The following is a 19014-nucleotide window of genomic DNA, read 5'->3' as shown; positions in this document are numbered from 1 at the left end:
ATTGAAAGACTCAAACTACAAAAGGACTTGATTCTGAAAATGCAGAAGTCAGATTTTGGACGAATTGTATCGCAGATTAAGCTAAAGAAATATTAAGAAACACAGAAGGGAAGAGGCAGAAAATTACAACAAGATGTTTTTGGAAATTATTCTAGCTGTTATCCTACCTCTGGTAATATCCGTTGTATACAACTACCTGAAACACATTTGGAATTTACACCGTTATCCACCAGGACCTTTTCCTCTACCAATTATTGGAAATTTACACCATATTGCCAAAACACCTTACAAAGAATCTAAGAAGATATCCGAGACTTATGGTTCTGTATTTTCCCTGAGTTTTGGAATCGAGAGGGTCGTCTTCATCAATACAATTGAACCAGCTAAAGAAGCCATGTTTAAACGTGGGGATGATTTTGCTAACAGACCTCGAAATTTATCTTTTGAAGTGCTGTCAAGGGGCTATAAGAACATTTCCATGAGTGGCTATGGACCCTTTTATAAAACAATCAAGAAAATTGGACATTCTTCGCTGAGAGCTTTTGGAGAAGGCAATAAGAAAATTGAAAAGATTTGTATTCGTGAAAGCAAATCTTTGAGAGATATTATGCTGGAAAGTGAAGAAAAGCCGGTCCAAGTCAACTATAAATTTGGTAAGTATAAATTGCAGCAAATATTATTTATATGGCATTATTATAAACTTATGGAGCATGTGAATTGCTTTTAGTCTAATGAAATATGCTTTTCGGGTGTTTAATCTCAAAACTTTTGATGGTAACTTTGAATTGACTTTGAATCTTTAAAAATAGGAGTTACTCCTGAATTTGCTTCTCTAGCACCCCTCACCTAAGTGAAATCGTGAAAACTTTGAACGGTGAACTGAAAACCCACACACCGTCTAAATACAGTTAGAATCGAATTCGACGTATCATTTACTTTTTGAAGCGAAGGATAAAATTAACCTCAATTATGAAACTGTAGTAGGGTTTAATGCTGTTCATAATGATTGGTGTTTTCTCTCTTTGGAGGTAGGGGCGGGGGTAAAATATGATACCATTTCTTCCTGTAAGACCGTATTGTTCTTGAACTTTTTCCAGGTGTTTCAGTATTAAACGTGATGAGTGAATTGATGTTCGGTATTGTTTTCAAACACAACGACGAGGAAGCAAACAATATCATTGACATGAGCAATAACATTGTCACAGGGATATCAGCATGCGATGTCGTCAACATTTGGCCTTGGTTAAGGTTCCTTCCACTCGAAGGATACTCGTGTTTAAAGAAGGGGATTGGGATGAGAGATGTGCTGTATAGAGATCAGTACAAAAGACACAAGGAGACCTTTGATGAAGAAAATTTGAGAGATGTCATGGATGGTATCATAAAGGTATGATATGAAGATGAAAATCCCTTTTTGGTTCTAAACCTAGTTATCTCATATCTGTTTTGAAGTGAATAGAGGGCCAAACTTTTAGAAAGATGAACACCCCTGTCTCACGGACTCAGTTGGGCCCCCAACCCACTGGAAAATTTGGTTAAAATTTGGTCCCCGGTGGGAAAAATACAATGCTGGACAAAAGGTTTGTAGACTTCTGCAATATTTGCAAAATACTTCAATATCGACCAAAAACAAGTTCCCAAGAGGCTCTGGGTGCTTTCCAAACCTATCCAAAGCTGTCTTTGAAAGTCACCCACTGCAGTCTAACCGCAAGGGCAAACCACAAGGGCTTGATTAACTGGCTTACACCAGTATCAAAACGCTGATTTTTTGCTTGTGGTTCCCTCAAAAGCAATTCAAAAGCAATGCAACGACTTCAAAAGTGTTTTTCTTAACTTCCATCCCCTTTCAGACACATTGAAGAGTCATTTTGCTCTATTTCTCATCATTTTTTACTGAAATTCCATTTGTCTACAACCTTTTGTCCGGCATTGTACCCTAAAATTTCAGCCCGACATGGAAATTGACATTGGTTTTATCTTCATTCGAAAGTTCAATGTACAAAATTTGCACTACGAAAGCGCCCCCACTGGTCTTTTGAACTTGGAACAATGGAATTATTATCCCATCGGGATTTTGACAGAATGTTTATCTCCACTGTGGGAGAAATTTTCACCGGGGCAGAGACAGGGGTGTTTTTGACTTACGATGCCCGATTGTGAGCTCTGAAGCCCATTAAATAATGAATATGTGAGTAAAATGAATATTCTTTCGGTATGACTTTTGGCATAACCAAGGTAGAGTCGAACACGCTTCGTGTTTTGTAAGATTTATAAACGTCACAATTATCGGATTTTGGAGACCTTTGCCTCTAAATTGTCTCTCACTCAATCAGGTTTTAAACGATGACGAAACAAAAGAAAAAGCTGGAATCACTGAGATCACTGAAGATCATGTGGAAATGCTGGTCAATGATATCTACCTTGGTGGAACTGAAACCACCAACAGCACTTTACAATGGATCATGATTTATTTTATACACTGGCCTCACGTACTCCAAAAATGCTACAACGAAATCATCAAAGTCTGTGGACAAGATAGATACCCAGAAATCTCAGATCGACCAAATTTACATTATTTCAGAGCAACCTTATATGAGACATTGAGATTCTCATCTTTGGCACCATTCCTGTTTCCAAGAATGACAGTAAGAGATACTGAAGTTGGAGGATATCAGATACCAAAAGATACACAAGTCATTTTGAATGGATGGGCTATACATCATGATGAAAAACATTGGAAAGAACCAGAGCTGTTTAATCCAGACAGATTCTTAGATGAAGAAGGTAAGAACAGAGGGTTCATATGACGTCATTTGAAAGTTAGATTCGCATTCTTTTGCGACGAATGAACGTTGAATAAAACCTAGCCAGCATAATGGTCCACTGAATAGATCTGAAAGTTCCATTTTCCTTCAAAATACACCCTGCGAAAGATTGATTTTCTATTTTTGGTGTTTTTGCAACCCTGTCTGGTATTTATGAAGGTTAAAAGCGAGACTTTATTTGTTCTTTTTTTAGGTCATTTTATACCTGGTATGAACGAAAGTTTCATGGGATTTGGAGCTGGAAAACGACAATGTTTTGGTGAAGCACTGGCAAAGACTCAACTATTCATTATTCTAACAAGATGGATCACAGATTTTACGGTCAAGGTCAGCCCTTGTAATCCGTTGCCTAGTTTTGAAGGGACCCTGGGTGTGACGTTGACTCCGAAACCGTTCAAGGCTGTTTTTGTACCACGAAACAACAAAAATGAAGTATAATTCGATGTTTTTGGTAGCTGGTACTTTGCATTCTTTGAAATCATTCGAAGCTGTGTTGTACTTCGGAAAAAAGTGTGAATTGGAGTCATCATATTGACTCAAAAAACGTCTTCAAGGGTTTTTGTACCATAGAACATTGAAAATGTGATTTATGTTTTAAAAGATTCATTCAGGTCAACTAACAACTGTCTCAACGGTCATCTGAAGTGACAAGTATGAGGCTAGATGGACCTTACTTTAACATCATTTTAATATCATCAGATTTTCGAAAAATTCTGGACAAAATAAAGATACGTTTTGCTAGAAATGTACCTAGCTTAAAAATAAATTGATTTAATTTATATCATGTACCATATTTTAAAATTTTATGCAGTAAAATTTGGAACTTAAAACCGTCGTGGGGGGGGACTTAAGCAAAATAGGTTACAAGTCGCTGGTTCGGGTCACTTTCTCCAGCTCAGAAATTATCTGACAGGGTCGCAAAATTACTGAATCTTGAATCTTATATGAAAAGCTCGACTTTTTTTCATTTCATTGTTCAAACAGCAGCGGAGCGTCCTTGTCAACCATAATTACCCTGGGACTATGACCAGATTGTACTTCTTATACCTAGGGTACTACCAACCTGCCTTGCGTATTATCAGCTTTTTGGTGCTTGCTGATAGCATCAGATAAAATATTCTCTGGAGTCCATCAGTAGCGTAGATAAAACCTGAAATACACGGGGACGAGGTTGGGGCACTACCCTTAGGAGTAACAAGGCATTAGCTACCCTTGAGGACTGTTATCTTAAGCACAGCTACATTCTATACATTTCACATTAGATATTTTTTAATAAGGAAATTAATGCCAGAAAGTCATCTCTATAATCTGGCAGGATTAGGACCTAACCTTTCCGTACAGAGGTTCTTTCGTGGGTCTAACCCAAAACAAGCAAAAGAAATTGCAATCGGTTCGAAAAATTTGTCAACCTTGTCGGGGCATTTGATGATCACGTCAATTGCCAGTACGAACCCCTACAAAACAAGACTCTTAAAACCTTTTCAAAAATGAAAATTCGAAACTTTTAATGAAGATAAGTTACCTTTAAATTATTATCCAGTTATCCTGTGATGTTATTTATTGTTTGGTCATTCATTCATTCATTCATTCCTTCATTCATTCATTCATTCATTCATTCATTTGTAACAAAAACAACAATACCAATAACAACAGCTGACAAAACCATAAAACAATGTCAATGCATGATGAGCCACTGGTAAAAAAACGTCAATCTCCTCCAACAACAGCTTTATTTGTTATTTAGTTGATATCTAGCCTAAATGTAAAAGTATTAAAATATTCAAAATTTCCGCCATTATGGAAGCGAACGTTCGATTTGAGTAAGGCGAGTGTAAGGGATCGCAAATTCATTCCCATAATGGCGTAAAATGCGTAACTAACCCACTGACCTTTATATATCCGTGGACCAAGCAATATCCCGCCATCTTTGATTGGAGTTTTTTTGGAATTGGTACCCGTAAAGAAGCCATTGCAATGCTAAAAATTAACTTCTATCGTCGCTACATCATCAAAAGAATTTGAGGAAAAGTGGACCTAGCGCTCTCGATGCATTTTCACCGCTATCGAGTAGTGCCACCATTAGGGTATCACTTTTCAAAAAACTCCGATCAAAGATTTTGCTTGGCTGGGATTGAGAAGCTTGGTCAAGGGTATATAAAGGTCAGTGAACTAACCAAACATGGAAAACCTCTAAAATAAAACTTAAGACTACTGTCATATTTCAAAGTGACGTCATCTGATATCCAATTATTAACAATTGGTCACGAAACGCACTAATTCAAAATAGTTTGATCTCCAGGATTATAATTCTAGATCACAAGATATATGGGTTTAAGATTTTACGATATTTTCGAGAAAGCAAGACTTTAAACTCCAACGTCACATGATCTAGCCATGTAAACCCTATAAACCATTATTTCTTTAGTAAAATATGATTAAAAAACCAAAGCATTTATCAAAGTTTGTATTGCTAGTTTGATTTGGGAAAATGTTTTCAGGGTAAAATATTCAAATAAATTATTTAAATAATTACATGCTATTTTTGATTATTTTAAATATTTCCATATTTGCCGGGATAAATCAATTTGACCTGAATGGCAGGGTGGTTCCTCTAAGGAACGTGGATTGTCTATCTTTAGGTCAACAAACAAAGTTTCAAATTGTCGAAGTTTTACTTTAATGGTCTTTAATAAACCTTCTATTTTAATGAGTCTAATAATTTTTTCTACTAACAACCATCAAATTCAGAAGATCAAATTTCGTGAATTACACATCCATGCAGCATTAGCATTTTGTTTCAGTCAGTTAAAGTTCAGTAAGGAAAGTATACTCATCCTCCTAAACGATGTCAAACACAACAAACGATACGATTATCAATGGATTTACAGCCACAGAGAGGATATAATTCGATTATCCAAGTCTACGTTTACATAAAATTTGATATCAATTCCGTTCTCATATAAGCGTTCAACAGTTGACCAAGGCATCCAAAGCACAAGAATAAACATTATTTCACACTAACTTCATTGTGTATTTCAATCATTTTAAGCTGTTGGAAAATTCAATAGCGAGTTTATGTGGGTGCTTTTCCTGCGATGGGGAAGGTTAGTTTTAGATTTGCCTAGATCCTGATCAAATGAGGACAACGGTTAACAAGCACTTTTACCAGCCTCGTTTTTGCAGATCAAAACTGCGGTTTGCTCCAAATCGTTTCAATCACTCTCAATCACTCAGCCATTCTCAAAAGATTAGATACAGATAATTATTTCGTTTATATAGGTGCAGAAGTTGAAGTTGCTCCTCTTAACGAAAGTAAAGGATCCAGTAACGAACAAGTTTGCGCCCAGTACTCAAGTTAGTGTCTATGCGTATTCAGTTTTGATTTTGCTTCTCATAAATTCAAAGTCCTGAGCTTGCGATTGAAGCTTGTGAGTTTTGGTAGGAACTCCTTTCAAAAGAATCCATCACACGTTGGGGTGTAGGAGGATGACCTGCTCGCCCATCTACACGATAAAAGAAACAAATAAAATAATTATAAAAATTCGTGTTTTTGAGTAAAGAACGATTTTAACAAACAACAAACTTAAGATTAATACACTCTGGTTTTTTCCAGACACTACTATTTGAGGATATCAGAAAATAACTTTTGACTGTCACTGGGTGTACGGTGCTTTTCATTCATGAACATAAAAAGCGCCGTATATCCAAGGTAATAAAAAATTCAAGCCAATTCTTAAGAGTATCCATGGGGGGGTGGTATTCGTCAAAAAATCACAAATACCGAAAATACTTCGTGCACTGACATAACCTTCTTGCTCTTGGATCTAGTTGATCAGTACTCGGGTGAGTTAGGGCGTGTCTAGATTTTTAAGAATCACAAATCCCGAATCCGCGACCAATAGCACCCATTCTCAGGGATTCACTTATGGATTTTTAGATGACCTATACCTTAAAGTTTCAGGATCCGGTGTTACGTAATTAAATATTAACCTAAAAATTAATTATTAAAGAAAGTGTGAATTGTGACGTCATCAAATTATGACGTCATAAATCGTAAATTAGCTCTAACTCTATAAGTACATGTCAAATCTTTGTCAAATTTGGACCAAAGACGCAACTTAATGGTGCCGAACTTTTCAATGAAAATTTTTTTGAAGATTTTGATGACGTCAGCAAAAAATACAAAAAATACAAAAATGCAATTTTTTGCTGACGTCATCAAATTTTTTTTCAAAAAGTTACATTTCAGTTACATGCATCTTTGGTTCAAATTTGGGATAGATTTGATTTGACATGTATTTTTTATATTATAGCGATTATACGATTTATGACGTCACCAAATTCGATCAAATTATGACGTCATGATTACAATTTCTTTAATAATTAATTTTTAGGTTAATATTTAATTACGTAACACCGGATCCTGAAACCTTAAGGTATAGAGATACTTTAGAGCCCTAAGTGGATCTCTGAATCTGGCTGCTATTGGTAGCGAAAACTTAGGGTAAACTGTTAGGTTTTTGAGACTTGCCCTAAGTCACTCGAGTATGCTATACTAGATGAAAAGAAGGATGCAAAATTTGGATTAGTTACTTACTGTTATTTGGGCTATGTCCGATGACACTTGCGTACCGTAATTCCACCCGGTTCAAAATCCGCATTCGACCTGAAAATATGAAGAAAATGTTTTAAGTTTGTGATATCTGTACCTTTAAAAATAATGAGGGTGTTTATGATCAACAAGAGAATTGGCTTAAGAAAATCATAAGAAATTATGAGACTATAAAAGTTAGCTCGGTGCAGTAGAAAAATGCTTTTTTTTACTAATATTCCATGTGAAAAATAATTTTATGGCTGAAATAAGGATTCTTGTTCATCTTAAAATCAATTTTTGGTATATTTTTCTCAAAAAGACTTTTCGACGGAATAAAATGGCAGAAGAAAAAATTAGTGCACAAAAAGGCGTCCTAGGTGAACTATTCTGTTAAAATCAGATCTCGTAAAAATTATGGCAATATTAAGCAGTTATTGGACAAATCGAATCCAATATGCAAAAATATTGGGCGTGCGAGAAAAAATATTGGACGAGGCTTCGCCGAGTCCAATATCTTTTCTCGTAGCCCAATATTTTTCATATTGGATTCGACTGCGTCCAAATAAATGGTTTATTATCCGTTCATCGCTAAAAGATTTCTTGTTTTCAAACATAATTCCAATTTATAAGCTCGTAAATTTGCTTTCTTGGTAGTCTTATTTTTATTTTGTGACGTAACGTCAAAAAGAAGATGCTCAATTGTCATTGAACTTGTTGTGTAACGTCAATTTTTGAAATATGTAGCCTCCATGATAGCTGTACAGGGTGTCCCTAATTAAAGTATCGAGTTTGAACATGCGATTGAGTAGAAAAGTTTGTGTGTGTTATCGCTAAAATATAAGAACGTTCTCCATCACACAGGCTTATTACAAAAGGTAGTTACAACGTATAAATTAATCGTAATGACAAAGAAAAAAGAGGGAGAGCTTAAAATACAATTTTGTGAACACGCACATAAAACTTTCTACTCATAGTTGTGTTTCGACTCGATACTTTAATTAGGGACACCCTGTATATTCGAAAATATTGGACAGCAAAGAAGTCAATCAAATGTCGCTATTTACGCGCGTCGGATAATAAACCCTGAAGTTCTCTTTATCTGGAAACGCTACACATGTTTAAGAAATAGTTTTTCCTATATCAGGCTCTAAAAATGTTTAAAAAATTTTTTAAAGTTCTCCGAAGACTCTCCAGTGGTGCATATCATAAATAGAAAAAAACATGTACAGTAAACTCCCAGTTATTCAAACTTGCACTTATACCAACTCTAAAAGAATTTCAAACTTACACCAAGGACTTCTATTGATTCTCGTCAAAGTGTAAAAGAAGATAGTCCTCGAAAATGCGATCACCAGCGGTACATAAATCAACACACGCAACAAGACTATTAATCTATCTCTGATTTTCCGTCTCATCGAAGATTGATGCTGCAATAACAGTCCGGTTATACTTATAAATAACATGTTCGTCATTTGGACCAAGTCCCAAAAATTAAACCGCCATCTTTTATACGGTTGGCAGACAGCAAAAATGAAGAGAAATAGTCCACACGACATAGCCAGGCAAAAAGCTCTCACAATATCTGCATTAATGAAAACAGTGAATAAAAGAATAGTCAATCGACATAAGAAATAAAATGAAGCAAACCAAGTCATTTTGGGTTTGAAACAATTCTTGAGGCTATTTAATACGGGTTCTAGCCTGTGCATTTGTATCCAGTCTCGAAATATCCTTGCAAACCAAAATGAACCGAATAATAAAGCTGGGAATCCAAGCACAAAAAGAATAAGACTAATTATAGCCATAGCGAAAAGTACTTCATGTTTAGGTGTTCCGAGATATTCAACAAACGCTGCTTTGTAAACGTACTCCTTCCCATCAATCGTGATACGGTCAATTAAGTCTAACGTAATGGTTGTGATAAGTGAATAACATATTACAGCTACAAAACTGAACGCGCGGCCGATTGACACGCGTCGTGGTGCCGAACCTTCCGTTTGATGAGTCAGCAAAAATTGCCAAGCACGGTTCGGTAAAAAACGTCCAATTATTGCAGTGAAAACTATCATGTATGCTGGAATGACGAAATTAAGTCCAATTTTATCAAGATTATCCATTCCATCGTAAAAACATACACCAAGATTACTACCAGTTCCTTGTAGCCCCAACGCGTAAATGAAAAACAACGAAACACGATCCAAGTCTAGTTCCACATATTTGGGTATAAAAACCCCCATTACTTGATATGAATATAAAAACGCGTTAAAATATCCTGAAAATGCGTTCACGTTGAAATAGATAATCGCTAGAATTAGGATCGATAAAATGGCGAAGAAAATCAACAGGATAAGTATATTGGTGTCTTTACACTGTTTACAGTCTTCACTCCCAAATGCGACGCTCAAATTTTGTGCGCATTTTCCACATAGACGACCCTCTCGGCCCTTAGAACATTGACTCGTCTTATCAAATAGACAATAACTTTCACTATCGTTTCTCCCAATACATCTGCCTTCACCCAAGTTACAATAACCGAACGGGCATGCGTATGTCTTTTGACTATCCGACTCATCCCACCAACGTCCTTTCAAAATGTATACTTTTGATTCTACGCATTCGCCATTTTGATTTTCACAGTCGTAATACGCTTGATGGTGAGACGGCCCCTCTAAACATTTGCATGTTTCCGTCGATGATGTTTCATTAAATGACTGCGACCGCATTGGGGACGAAGAACGTTTTCTTCTGTTATTTATTTTTTTAGAAGCAGGTGCAATTTTGGTTAAGCCAGTACATTGGGTAAGTTTTCTACCAAGACCACAATCTGTGGCTGTAACATCACTGATATACCAAACATACAATATTATGGTAATTCCATGGAAGAGGTGTTGTTTGTTCATGGTAAGCACGATTTATGAGTCTAGTTTTCTGTTATCTGTAAAATAGAAGTGACGAAAAAGATGTATTTTTGCACCCAAGTGTCAAAACCTGGTTCGAATCCCTCAGAAAGATAAAGTAAGCTAGTAAGAGCGTGGAAAACGCGATCATTTCAGTTTATTTAACCTGATACAGCTGTTCATAATTTTCTTACGCGCACGGTAAACCTCTGAAGGCGCTTGAAAATTAAACATCTGTGGAAAATAGTCCTCCCGCGGAAAATTCTACAACAAGAATCTTGTTGTGCGCCGGAAAGTCAAAAACTGATACGGCGCCCTATTCATAAACACAATCACGCAACTTTGTTGTCATTCCTAGTACTTTTACGCGAACGCGGTCCTCGAGATTGCATATTCGTCAGATTGTTTGTTTTCACCCATCCCTTTAGAGCTTCAGCGTGGTGTGCAGAAAACATCCACAATCTGAACTCAGGTTCAGTTTATTCTAGTCTCTTTTCTCAGTATGTCAAATCTTAAATATAATAATTTTCTATCAAAATGAAAGGTCTCAAGTTAGGAAAAGACTTTCCCATATCGATATTATGCTACATTGACTACACCATGTTTCAATTGATTCAAGGTGCAAGAATATTGTATCAAATATTCTCCAGAGTAAAGTAAAACAAACGCAAACATTTTTCCAAAAATAACATCAAGTTTTTCCACAACATAGACTATCAACAACAATGTCTCTTTACCGTACGTAATATGATAATATGCGTGTAGTTAGTACTTCCTTAATCATTTTCTCAAATACTCTCAATTACCATATATTATGATAAAAAGAACGTGTCTTAGATGACAGCAGTCAATCTGTGATGATTTGCAAGCAAAGCAATTTTCCATTCTGTCCGTCCGATGTTTAATCTATTTTGTGTTGTTATTCAATTATGAGCCTATAACGAGAAAAAAAAACACAATACAAAAAAATGATGTAAGTACACTTTTTTTTTATAAGAATATACTTTATATGAATGTCCATGATGAAAATGGCCAAAAAAATTAAGAATAATGCTAAGAATATCCACCATCATGGAATTTTGCTGCTCAAGCTAAGAATGCCATTTTTAGAGTATTTTTTTATAAATTGTCAATTACCCCCAAGTAAGGGGGTGCCATTTGAGACGTATGTACTAAATGTTAGATCTAGTCTAAATTAGGATCCTAACCTAAGAATGCTGTTTGAATATTTTAAAATGATTTTCCCAAAACAGTTAAGAATATCCATGATGAAATGGATTTACACCATTCTTATAAAAAAGCGTGTACAAAAAATTGAAGTAAGTAGGTAAGAGATTATATAAAAGCTGTCGTTGTGGTAGTTAGGTCATTATTCTTGTGTAAGATTTAAAACAAATTCATAAGTGCTGTTTCGAGGTCTCAAAGTCAGAACATGAAAATAATTGCTATTTCAATTTGACGCCTCCGCCCCAAACTCATTGAAAATAGGGTGATTAAAATGTTTTACCGAGTTAGAATAAGTACGATGCTTATTTCTTTAAAGGTGTTGTTCGGTAGACATATGCCGGACAGGTAGGAAAAGTTTAATGCTTGTGACTGAGTGCGTTCTTTTGAATTACTGATGGGGAAAATCAACACTCCCTGTCATAAGCTTCGAACCCAGCCATGTCTCACCCCAGACCCTCTACAGTAGCGTAAGACAATAGGGGTGCAAGATTTGTGTAGGAGAGCAGATTTTTTATGACACTAATTATCTTTTAATACCATGAATAGATAATTACAGTGTCATAAAAACCTGCTCTCCTACACAAATTTTGCGCCATCCCTGTCTATGCTACTGCTCTAGTGGAGGATAAAAGGTAATGTTTTTCATTTCGAAACTTAAATATAAAATTCTAATTTAGATTAACACTTTCATTTTCGAAATGCTGACATCAAAACATTTCCCTTTCAGATGATTTATAACAACAAACGGTACACACCTAAGTCAGAAAGAATGGTTAAATCCGCATAAATATGTTGACTTATGTCGATATTTTCTCAACTTGAATCAAAGAACGCAAAAAAACCAGTGTATGAGTCAAGGCTTGGAGGCACGAGAAGTTTTTTCTGCGTTAGTGCAATGCAACATGCTCCACCCCACCAACCTGAAACGTTTTCTCATGTCTCCACTCCATTTTTCTTTCTACCAATAAAAGTGAAATCTCACTTTTTTCCCTGGGACAAAATCAGCGTTTCTTTTGAGTATTTCCCTCACTTTTTGTCCCATGAAACAAAAAAAGAAACCACGGGACACGCATTTTTTTTCTTCTGTTGGTGTGATGGAGCGTGTTGCATTGCACCAAAGCGAAAAAAACTTCTCGTTTCCCCAAGACAAATTTAGATAAGAATGTGCGGACCAAAAAACGAAAAAAGTTTATGAGTTCTTATAGAAAACATACTTCAATCAATTTCAAACGAGGAAGTAACCAATTTCATATAATGTGACAAAATGGTGTGCCACCAAGAAATGTTTTCTATCCATTATAGAAAAAGGAAAATAATCCTTGTTGACTGTACAGCGTGCTCAGAAAAAGGCGGTAAAGAATCTATATAAAGAAGAATTCTCAAAAAAACTTGACCAAAACTCCACTGGGAATTCGCCTGAAAGAAGCCAAGTACCAGTTGGAACGAACGCTAAAAATCCTACGAAAAGATTGAACCTAAATAAGTCAATATTGATAATAATAATAAGAAAAATATTAATACAATAAATTTCTAAGATCAGTTTTAGAAGAATCAGCATAGAATTGGCGCTAAAGTTGAAGTAAAATAATAAGTATTTCTAGGCTTCGAAAAATTAGGGCTGTTCTAAAATATTTCCATACTGGGGGTGGACGAACCTTTTCAAGTCAAAACACATTTCTTGGAAATGTGTGGATACCCCCTGGAAAATAGAAAAATCTGCAAAAAAATGAAAAAATTATTTTCATCTGTTAAAGTGAGGGTGGACGAACTAATATCAGTCGTTAACTCCCTGGAAGTTTAAGAATAGCTTTTTACCCCCTGGAAACATGAAAAAACACTTCCTTAGACCTCTTGGAAAATCTTCTCAGTTTATTCCCAGGGAAAGTTCGTCCACCCCATTGTATGGTTATAAAATGGAATGACCCAATCTCAGAAGAGAGTTTTGAAATGTTTCATTTTCGTTAGAATCCCTCACTCGCTGTGGTACTGGATGTCCAATGTTCGCACCTAAAAATATTAAATGGATAGTACAATTCATCCACAAAGGAATAAGTACACCCCTTCTCATAGACCCCGGTGGGATTTTGTCAGCCAGTGGTGGTAAAAATAACGGACCAAAACTCGATAGGGATTAAAATGGGGATTTATATTTGATTGTTTTCGAGGCAAAAAATTCAGTGGGGATGGTAAGAAATAGCATAATGATTTGCAGTGAGGATTTGCTTATCTGATTATTTTCAACGGGGACAAAAATGAGAGTTTAATTTCCCACTGGGGACGATATTTTCAGATATTTTGGCCAATTTCCAGTGGAAAGAGGTCCCAGTGGGTCTGTGAGAAGGGGGTGTGTCAGTCTCAACATCTATCAACCATTAAAGTAGTCTGAATCGCAGACCTCTACAAAACTCCAGGTAGTATAGGACTATAAGGAGCACGAATCCATTAGTGGATGCCAGCAGCCTACCATTAAAGCGCAATGGGACTGGTCTTTGAAAAGTTTACCACGAAGAATTGACGTCAAAATGTCTGGAATTGATATTCTGATGGCCAAATAATTTTGATGTCACTCCTCTTTCTAAACTACTCCCTTCAAGCTTTAAGGGTTGTTAGGTGAAAAAAAAACTTCAGTGACAGGGTAGGAATTAGACTAAATCCCGGGGTGGGTACTTGGGCAAAAAGGTCAGGCCAGTCGGCTGATCTGGGTCTTTTTTCACCTCTTCAAGTCCCTAGGGTCGCAAAATCGGCTACTCATAAGGTACCTTTTCGGGGAGATTAGGAAACATTTTGTGATAATTGAGAACACTTAAAATATGAATCCCACGTAGCGTCTATTTTATGAGCCCCAGCGGAAAACCCCAGTCGGTCGACAAGGGTAGTACCCCCGGGGTTGAAAATTTGACTGAATATTACCTATTTTATATAGAGCGGTAACTTTATAACTCGGTAGATATCAGAAAAAATGATTAGAAAACAAAAGGTACCTTCATTTCCAAACAAAGCATCTTTTCGCAAATTATTCCATTTTTGATAACCTAAAATCAAAGGGAAAGCGAAAAAAAATGAAGATGCAAGCTTTTCTTGAAGTAAGTTAGTTTTTCAAAATTTTGAAAAAATTTGCACCTCATATTATGTCTTGGTAAAAACTTGAGCCCCTTGCCGTGTTCTTTAAAAAAATTGAAATAAGTGTAAAAAGATAAAACAGCGTGCTTAAGGAACAATATAAAAATGGCAAAGAAGTTTTTAGTGTACGCGCTTTTAACGCAAAACACGCCATTTCTTTACCTCTTACTTAAGGACTTAAGGCCGGTCTCCACTTGCGCGCGCTTCGATCGCACTTTTTCGAGCAAAGCTTTCACGCTATTGGTCAAAAGAAAAATGAAGCAACTCCATTGGCGCGATCTGACGTAACGGTTGAAAATAGTTGAAACGTGTTCAACTTTTTTTTCGAGCGCGCGCTACATTTTTATGACGTAATCTTTGTTTCCAAGCAAAAAGGATTAAAGCCAAAAAGAGCGATCGCAGCGCGCGCAAGTGGAGACCGGCCATTAACTGGCAAAAAAAACAGAAGCTTTGTTTCACTTACAACACCACGTATTGTCTTTCATTTTTTTCACAACCATAAACGATATAATCCTTGAAAATGCGATTGCCAACGGAACATAAATCAAAACCGTCAACAAAACTATGGAGCGGTTACGAAGCTCTCTCCTCATGGCAGATTGAACTTGAAGTAACAAACCAATAATGCTGATTAAGCAGATATTCCCAAGTTGTATTAAATCCCAAAAGTTAAAATTCCATCTATGATACGGTTTGCATATAGCAAAAATGACCAAAAATAAACACGATACCATTGCCAATAAAAATGCTTTCGGCATATCATTTTTCACAGAAACAGTTATCAAAAGAATGCTGAGTCGACAAATAAAATAGAAAGCAGAGAACACCATCATTTTACGTTTAAAGCAGAATTTTAAAATGTCCAACGTAGGTTGTAGACGTACTTTCATATGACGTGAAAAACAGTTCTCCACGAACGGCGTGACCAGAAGCAGGACGGGGAATCCTACCACAAAAACAAAGCCAATAACTAATGCAAAAGCAAATAATCCCATATGCTTGCTTCCATGCAAATATTCAACAAATGCTGCACGATATACGAAATCTTTATTATTTTCAACTGTCACTCGATCAAGTAAATCTAAAGTAACCGTTGTTATAAGAGAGTAACAGAGAACGGCAATAAAACTCAAGGCACGGCAAATCGACGTATTCCGATGTCCAAATGTTTGCCGCTTGGTAATACGTTTCCAGAAGCTGTCGGGTAGGTAATTAATGAAAACAGTAAATAAAATCATCCATACAGGAAAAAGATACACCAATCCAATCTTATCCAAATTGTCCATACCGTCGAATAAACAAAATTTAATATTACCACCAGTTCCTTGTAAACCAGGTCCGAATAAGATAAAAAGAGTGACTTTATCTAGCTTTAGAACTACGTACTTGGGTATAAAAACTCCCATTACTTGATATGAATATAAACACGCGTTAAAATATCCTGAAAATGCGTTTACGTTGAAATATATGATGACCAGAATGAGCAAAGAAAGCAAGATTAAAAATCCTGGGATGATAAGGATGAAATAATTGGTGCATTTTTCACAATCTTCACTCAAGAACATAACACTAAGTCCCTTTTTACACTGACTACAAAGTCTGCCTTCTCGACCTTCGGCACATTGGTTGTTAACATCTAACAGGCGGTAATCGCTTTCTCCTTTTGTAGAGTCATTTCGACAATAGCCGAAGGGGCATGGAAGTGTTTTGCTACCGAGAGATTCGTTCCACCAACGACCTGTTAAGAAAAATAAAGGTTGATCAATGCAATCAAGGTAATCCACCGGGAAGTTTTGAAACCACAATCGATTTGTAAGTGCTCTAAAGTAGGTTGGAAGGGTAGAGTTTTAACTCTGAGTTTCAACATGAGACTTAAGACTTAAGACAAAAATAGTCCAATAAGGCTCAGAATATAGCCTGGAAGTCTATGCCAACCCCTCCCAAATTGAAATATTCGATATAAAGAGATAGCCCAAAATCGACTTTCTCGCCGGAACTTTAAATCTTGAAAAACGTTGAAATAACCAAAATTCTCAATATATTTCAACCATGCTCGTGGTAATAGGGGAGACGACTCTCGGGTTAGGCACCATGTGTTTTCCATGGATTGGGGATTGAATTCCACTGTTTTTAAGTCAGAAAAATCAACGGTGATGGAGAATTATTTGGAATTGAGGCTTTGTTTATTTGAACCTTTTCAGCGATGACAAAAACTGATGAATATTTTCCACTGGGGAAGATATTATGACTAATGGGAAAAGGTCCAATCGGGTCTGTGAGAAAGGGGTGTTTTCTGACGCGTTATTCTATCATTGGGCTCTTCCAGAAAAAATCCGTTCATGGGGGGGTGGAGGATATATTATTTATTTCATGAATTACCCCTGGACGTTTTGATTTTTAACCCCCTGGACACGGGTTATACCCCTGGACAAACACCAAATCAACCCCGTGGACACAAAAAATTACCCCTGGACATTGGAATTTACCCCCTGGACATTGCAATTTTTTCAATACCCCTTGACAATTCATCCTCCACCCCCCCCATGAACGGATTTTTTCTGGAAGAGCCCATTCAGTCTTTTTGGCACGGCTCTTAAAAAAGCCGCGGTAATTTACGCAGTCGTTAAAGGGTAAGTCAGTCAAATAAAAAGTCTGGAATTTTTCCGAGTGTTTCCGTATAAAAATACCTTTAAGGATATAAACCTTTGGACCTTTCCTGGTATCTCTGCAGTAGAAATAGTTATGGTGATGACTCCTCTTGTTATGTTTGCACTTGCAAACAGGTTGTTTTATACCATGTGACGTATTAACCAGCTGTGTACCAAGCAAAGGACAATCTTTCCTCTTGCAATTTATGGAATTTATAATAATGAAATAAGATACAAGAATCAAATATAAATTGATGTTGACTCTCATGCCTCGGTGAATTTGGAATTGTTATTTCTAGTATAGAAAACAATTAAAGGATAATTTAATGTGATTAGATTATTTTTGTCCATTCCACAAATTCGCGAAATTTTCTGCCAACTTATATTGGGGATCAGGATCCCGGAGGAACCATTAAGATTCTTTGTAAATATTTCCAACTGTCAATGGAGATTTTAGGTTTTATAGTTTTATACTATAATTACCTTAATTTGTGGTGGTGGGGGGGTATTTAGTGTCAACAATTACCTCCACCTCCGTTGTCAAAAACCCCCTTGTTTCGAACTTATCAGGGGAAAAGATTTGTAATTGGAAATTCATTGTCTTTTAACGAGCATTGCACTCCTTCGCATGTTTCCGGCGTACTTTCTCTATTAGAGACTTTCCGCAGTCACAACGAGAACGGCAACGACAACGGCAAAACTTGTGAAATAACATATAGGTGTGAAAAAATAGAGAAGTTGCCGTTGTGGCTCATTTTTGATTCCGCAATTATTTTTCACAACGACAACGTCTATCATTTTTTTAAAGTAACAAAAAACGCAAAATCCTGCAGAAAATCTCGAAGCTTTTCTTTTTCAATGCAAACTAAAAATACTGTAATGATCAGAATTATTTTGTAATGTTATTAGTAACGAAATTAACAAACTGAACAAATTTTAAATCAGGATTTCAAAAATTCAATACTTGAAACTTACACATCTAGCACAAGAAAAAAAGCTAAAAAATGATAAAAAGTTTAAAGATTCTGAAAAATAATTTTCAAAATTGTCTTACTTTTTGCTTGATATTGATTTTTATGTTAGAAATCTCACGTTGTCTGACAACGCCAAAATGAGTGATTTGCCGTCGGGCACGAGAAGAGACAACGAGAAATTGGGGTTTACTCAGAGTTTTGACAAGTTTTGACAGCTCAAAGGTGTGAATTTGATGTTTTCACGTTCTCGTTGTCGTACTCGTTGTGATTGCGGAAAGTGCCTATTGTCTTAAATCTGCCAGTGAACTACCATTAGATACAATAAATACATCACCTCTTGGAAACATGCAAACCTTTAATCAGTTAATATTGCTAGAAAAATGTTATAAAAGCAATTTTAGTTGATCTAGAAAATAAACTATACAATAGTTATGTCAAACTCAACAACCATAGTCATGTCAACATTGTATCTATAAAACAGACACAAGGTACTTTTCCTTTCGAAACTGCAGTGCAACCTTTTTTATATAAGAATCAGTCAATTTTAGATGACCCTGGCTGTTCTTACATCATCGTTATTTTCTGAGTTAAAATGTTATTAAAATGATCTTGATACATTTATTTTATTGTCTTAACTCTTAAAACCCGAGTGACGTTTATACACGTTTTTCTATAAGAACATTTTTAACATGTCCTTATTTTCGCCATTTTGTTAGTAACTTTGTCCAT

At 36.1% G+C, this 19014-nt stretch overlaps 3 protein-coding genes across 4 annotated transcripts; 1 reads left to right on the top strand and 2 right to left on the bottom strand.

Annotated features, from left to right (window-relative positions):
• Positions 1-3604, top strand: LOC136820343 (steroid 17-alpha-hydroxylase/17,20 lyase-like). Its single transcript, XM_067076532.1, has 4 exons — positions 1-653; positions 1098-1387; positions 2334-2784; positions 3019-3604. Exons 1-4 carry the CDS (start codon positions 134-136, stop codon positions 3261-3263), a joined length of 1506 nt encoding a protein of 501 aa, XP_066932633.1. The 5' UTR covers positions 1-133; the 3' UTR covers positions 3264-3604.
• A 1678-nt stretch (positions 3605-5282) lies between these two features.
• LOC136820358 (uncharacterized) lies at positions 5283-12066 on the bottom strand. 2 transcript variants are annotated; one of them, XM_067076544.1, is made up of 4 exons: positions 11054-12066; positions 8708-10354; positions 7423-7491; positions 5283-6328 (listed from the first exon to the last, which is right to left on the bottom strand). In XM_067076544.1, exons 2-4 carry the CDS (start codon positions 10317-10319, stop codon positions 6225-6227), a joined length of 1785 nt encoding a protein of 594 aa, XP_066932645.1. In that variant the 5' UTR covers positions 10320-10354; positions 11054-12066; the 3' UTR covers positions 5283-6224. The 2 variants fall into 2 exon arrangements, with proteins under 2 accessions (XP_066932645.1, XP_066932644.1); XM_067076543.1 differs by having other exon boundaries at positions 8708-12065.
• A 290-nt stretch (positions 12067-12356) lies between these two features.
• LOC136820359 (uncharacterized) lies at positions 12357-17605 on the bottom strand. The gene is made up of 4 exons (XM_067076545.1): positions 17351-17605; positions 15127-16401; positions 14525-14575; positions 12357-13550 (listed from the first exon to the last, which is right to left on the bottom strand). The coding sequence occupies exons 1-4, from the start codon at positions 17577-17579 to the stop codon at positions 13450-13452; spliced, it is 1656 nt and encodes a 551-aa protein (XP_066932646.1). The 5' UTR covers positions 17580-17605; the 3' UTR covers positions 12357-13449.
• Positions 17606-19014: the final 1409 nt, after the last annotated feature.

The sequence above is a fragment of the Clytia hemisphaerica genome, unplaced genomic scaffold (genome assembly GCF_902728285.1).
Source record: "Clytia hemisphaerica strain Z4C2 unplaced genomic scaffold, Clytia hemisphaerica genome assembly, whole genome shotgun sequence".
NCBI lineage: Eukaryota > Metazoa > Cnidaria > Hydrozoa > Leptothecata > Clytiidae > Clytia > Clytia hemisphaerica.
This window is presented reverse-complemented; position numbering and strand designations above follow the sequence as displayed.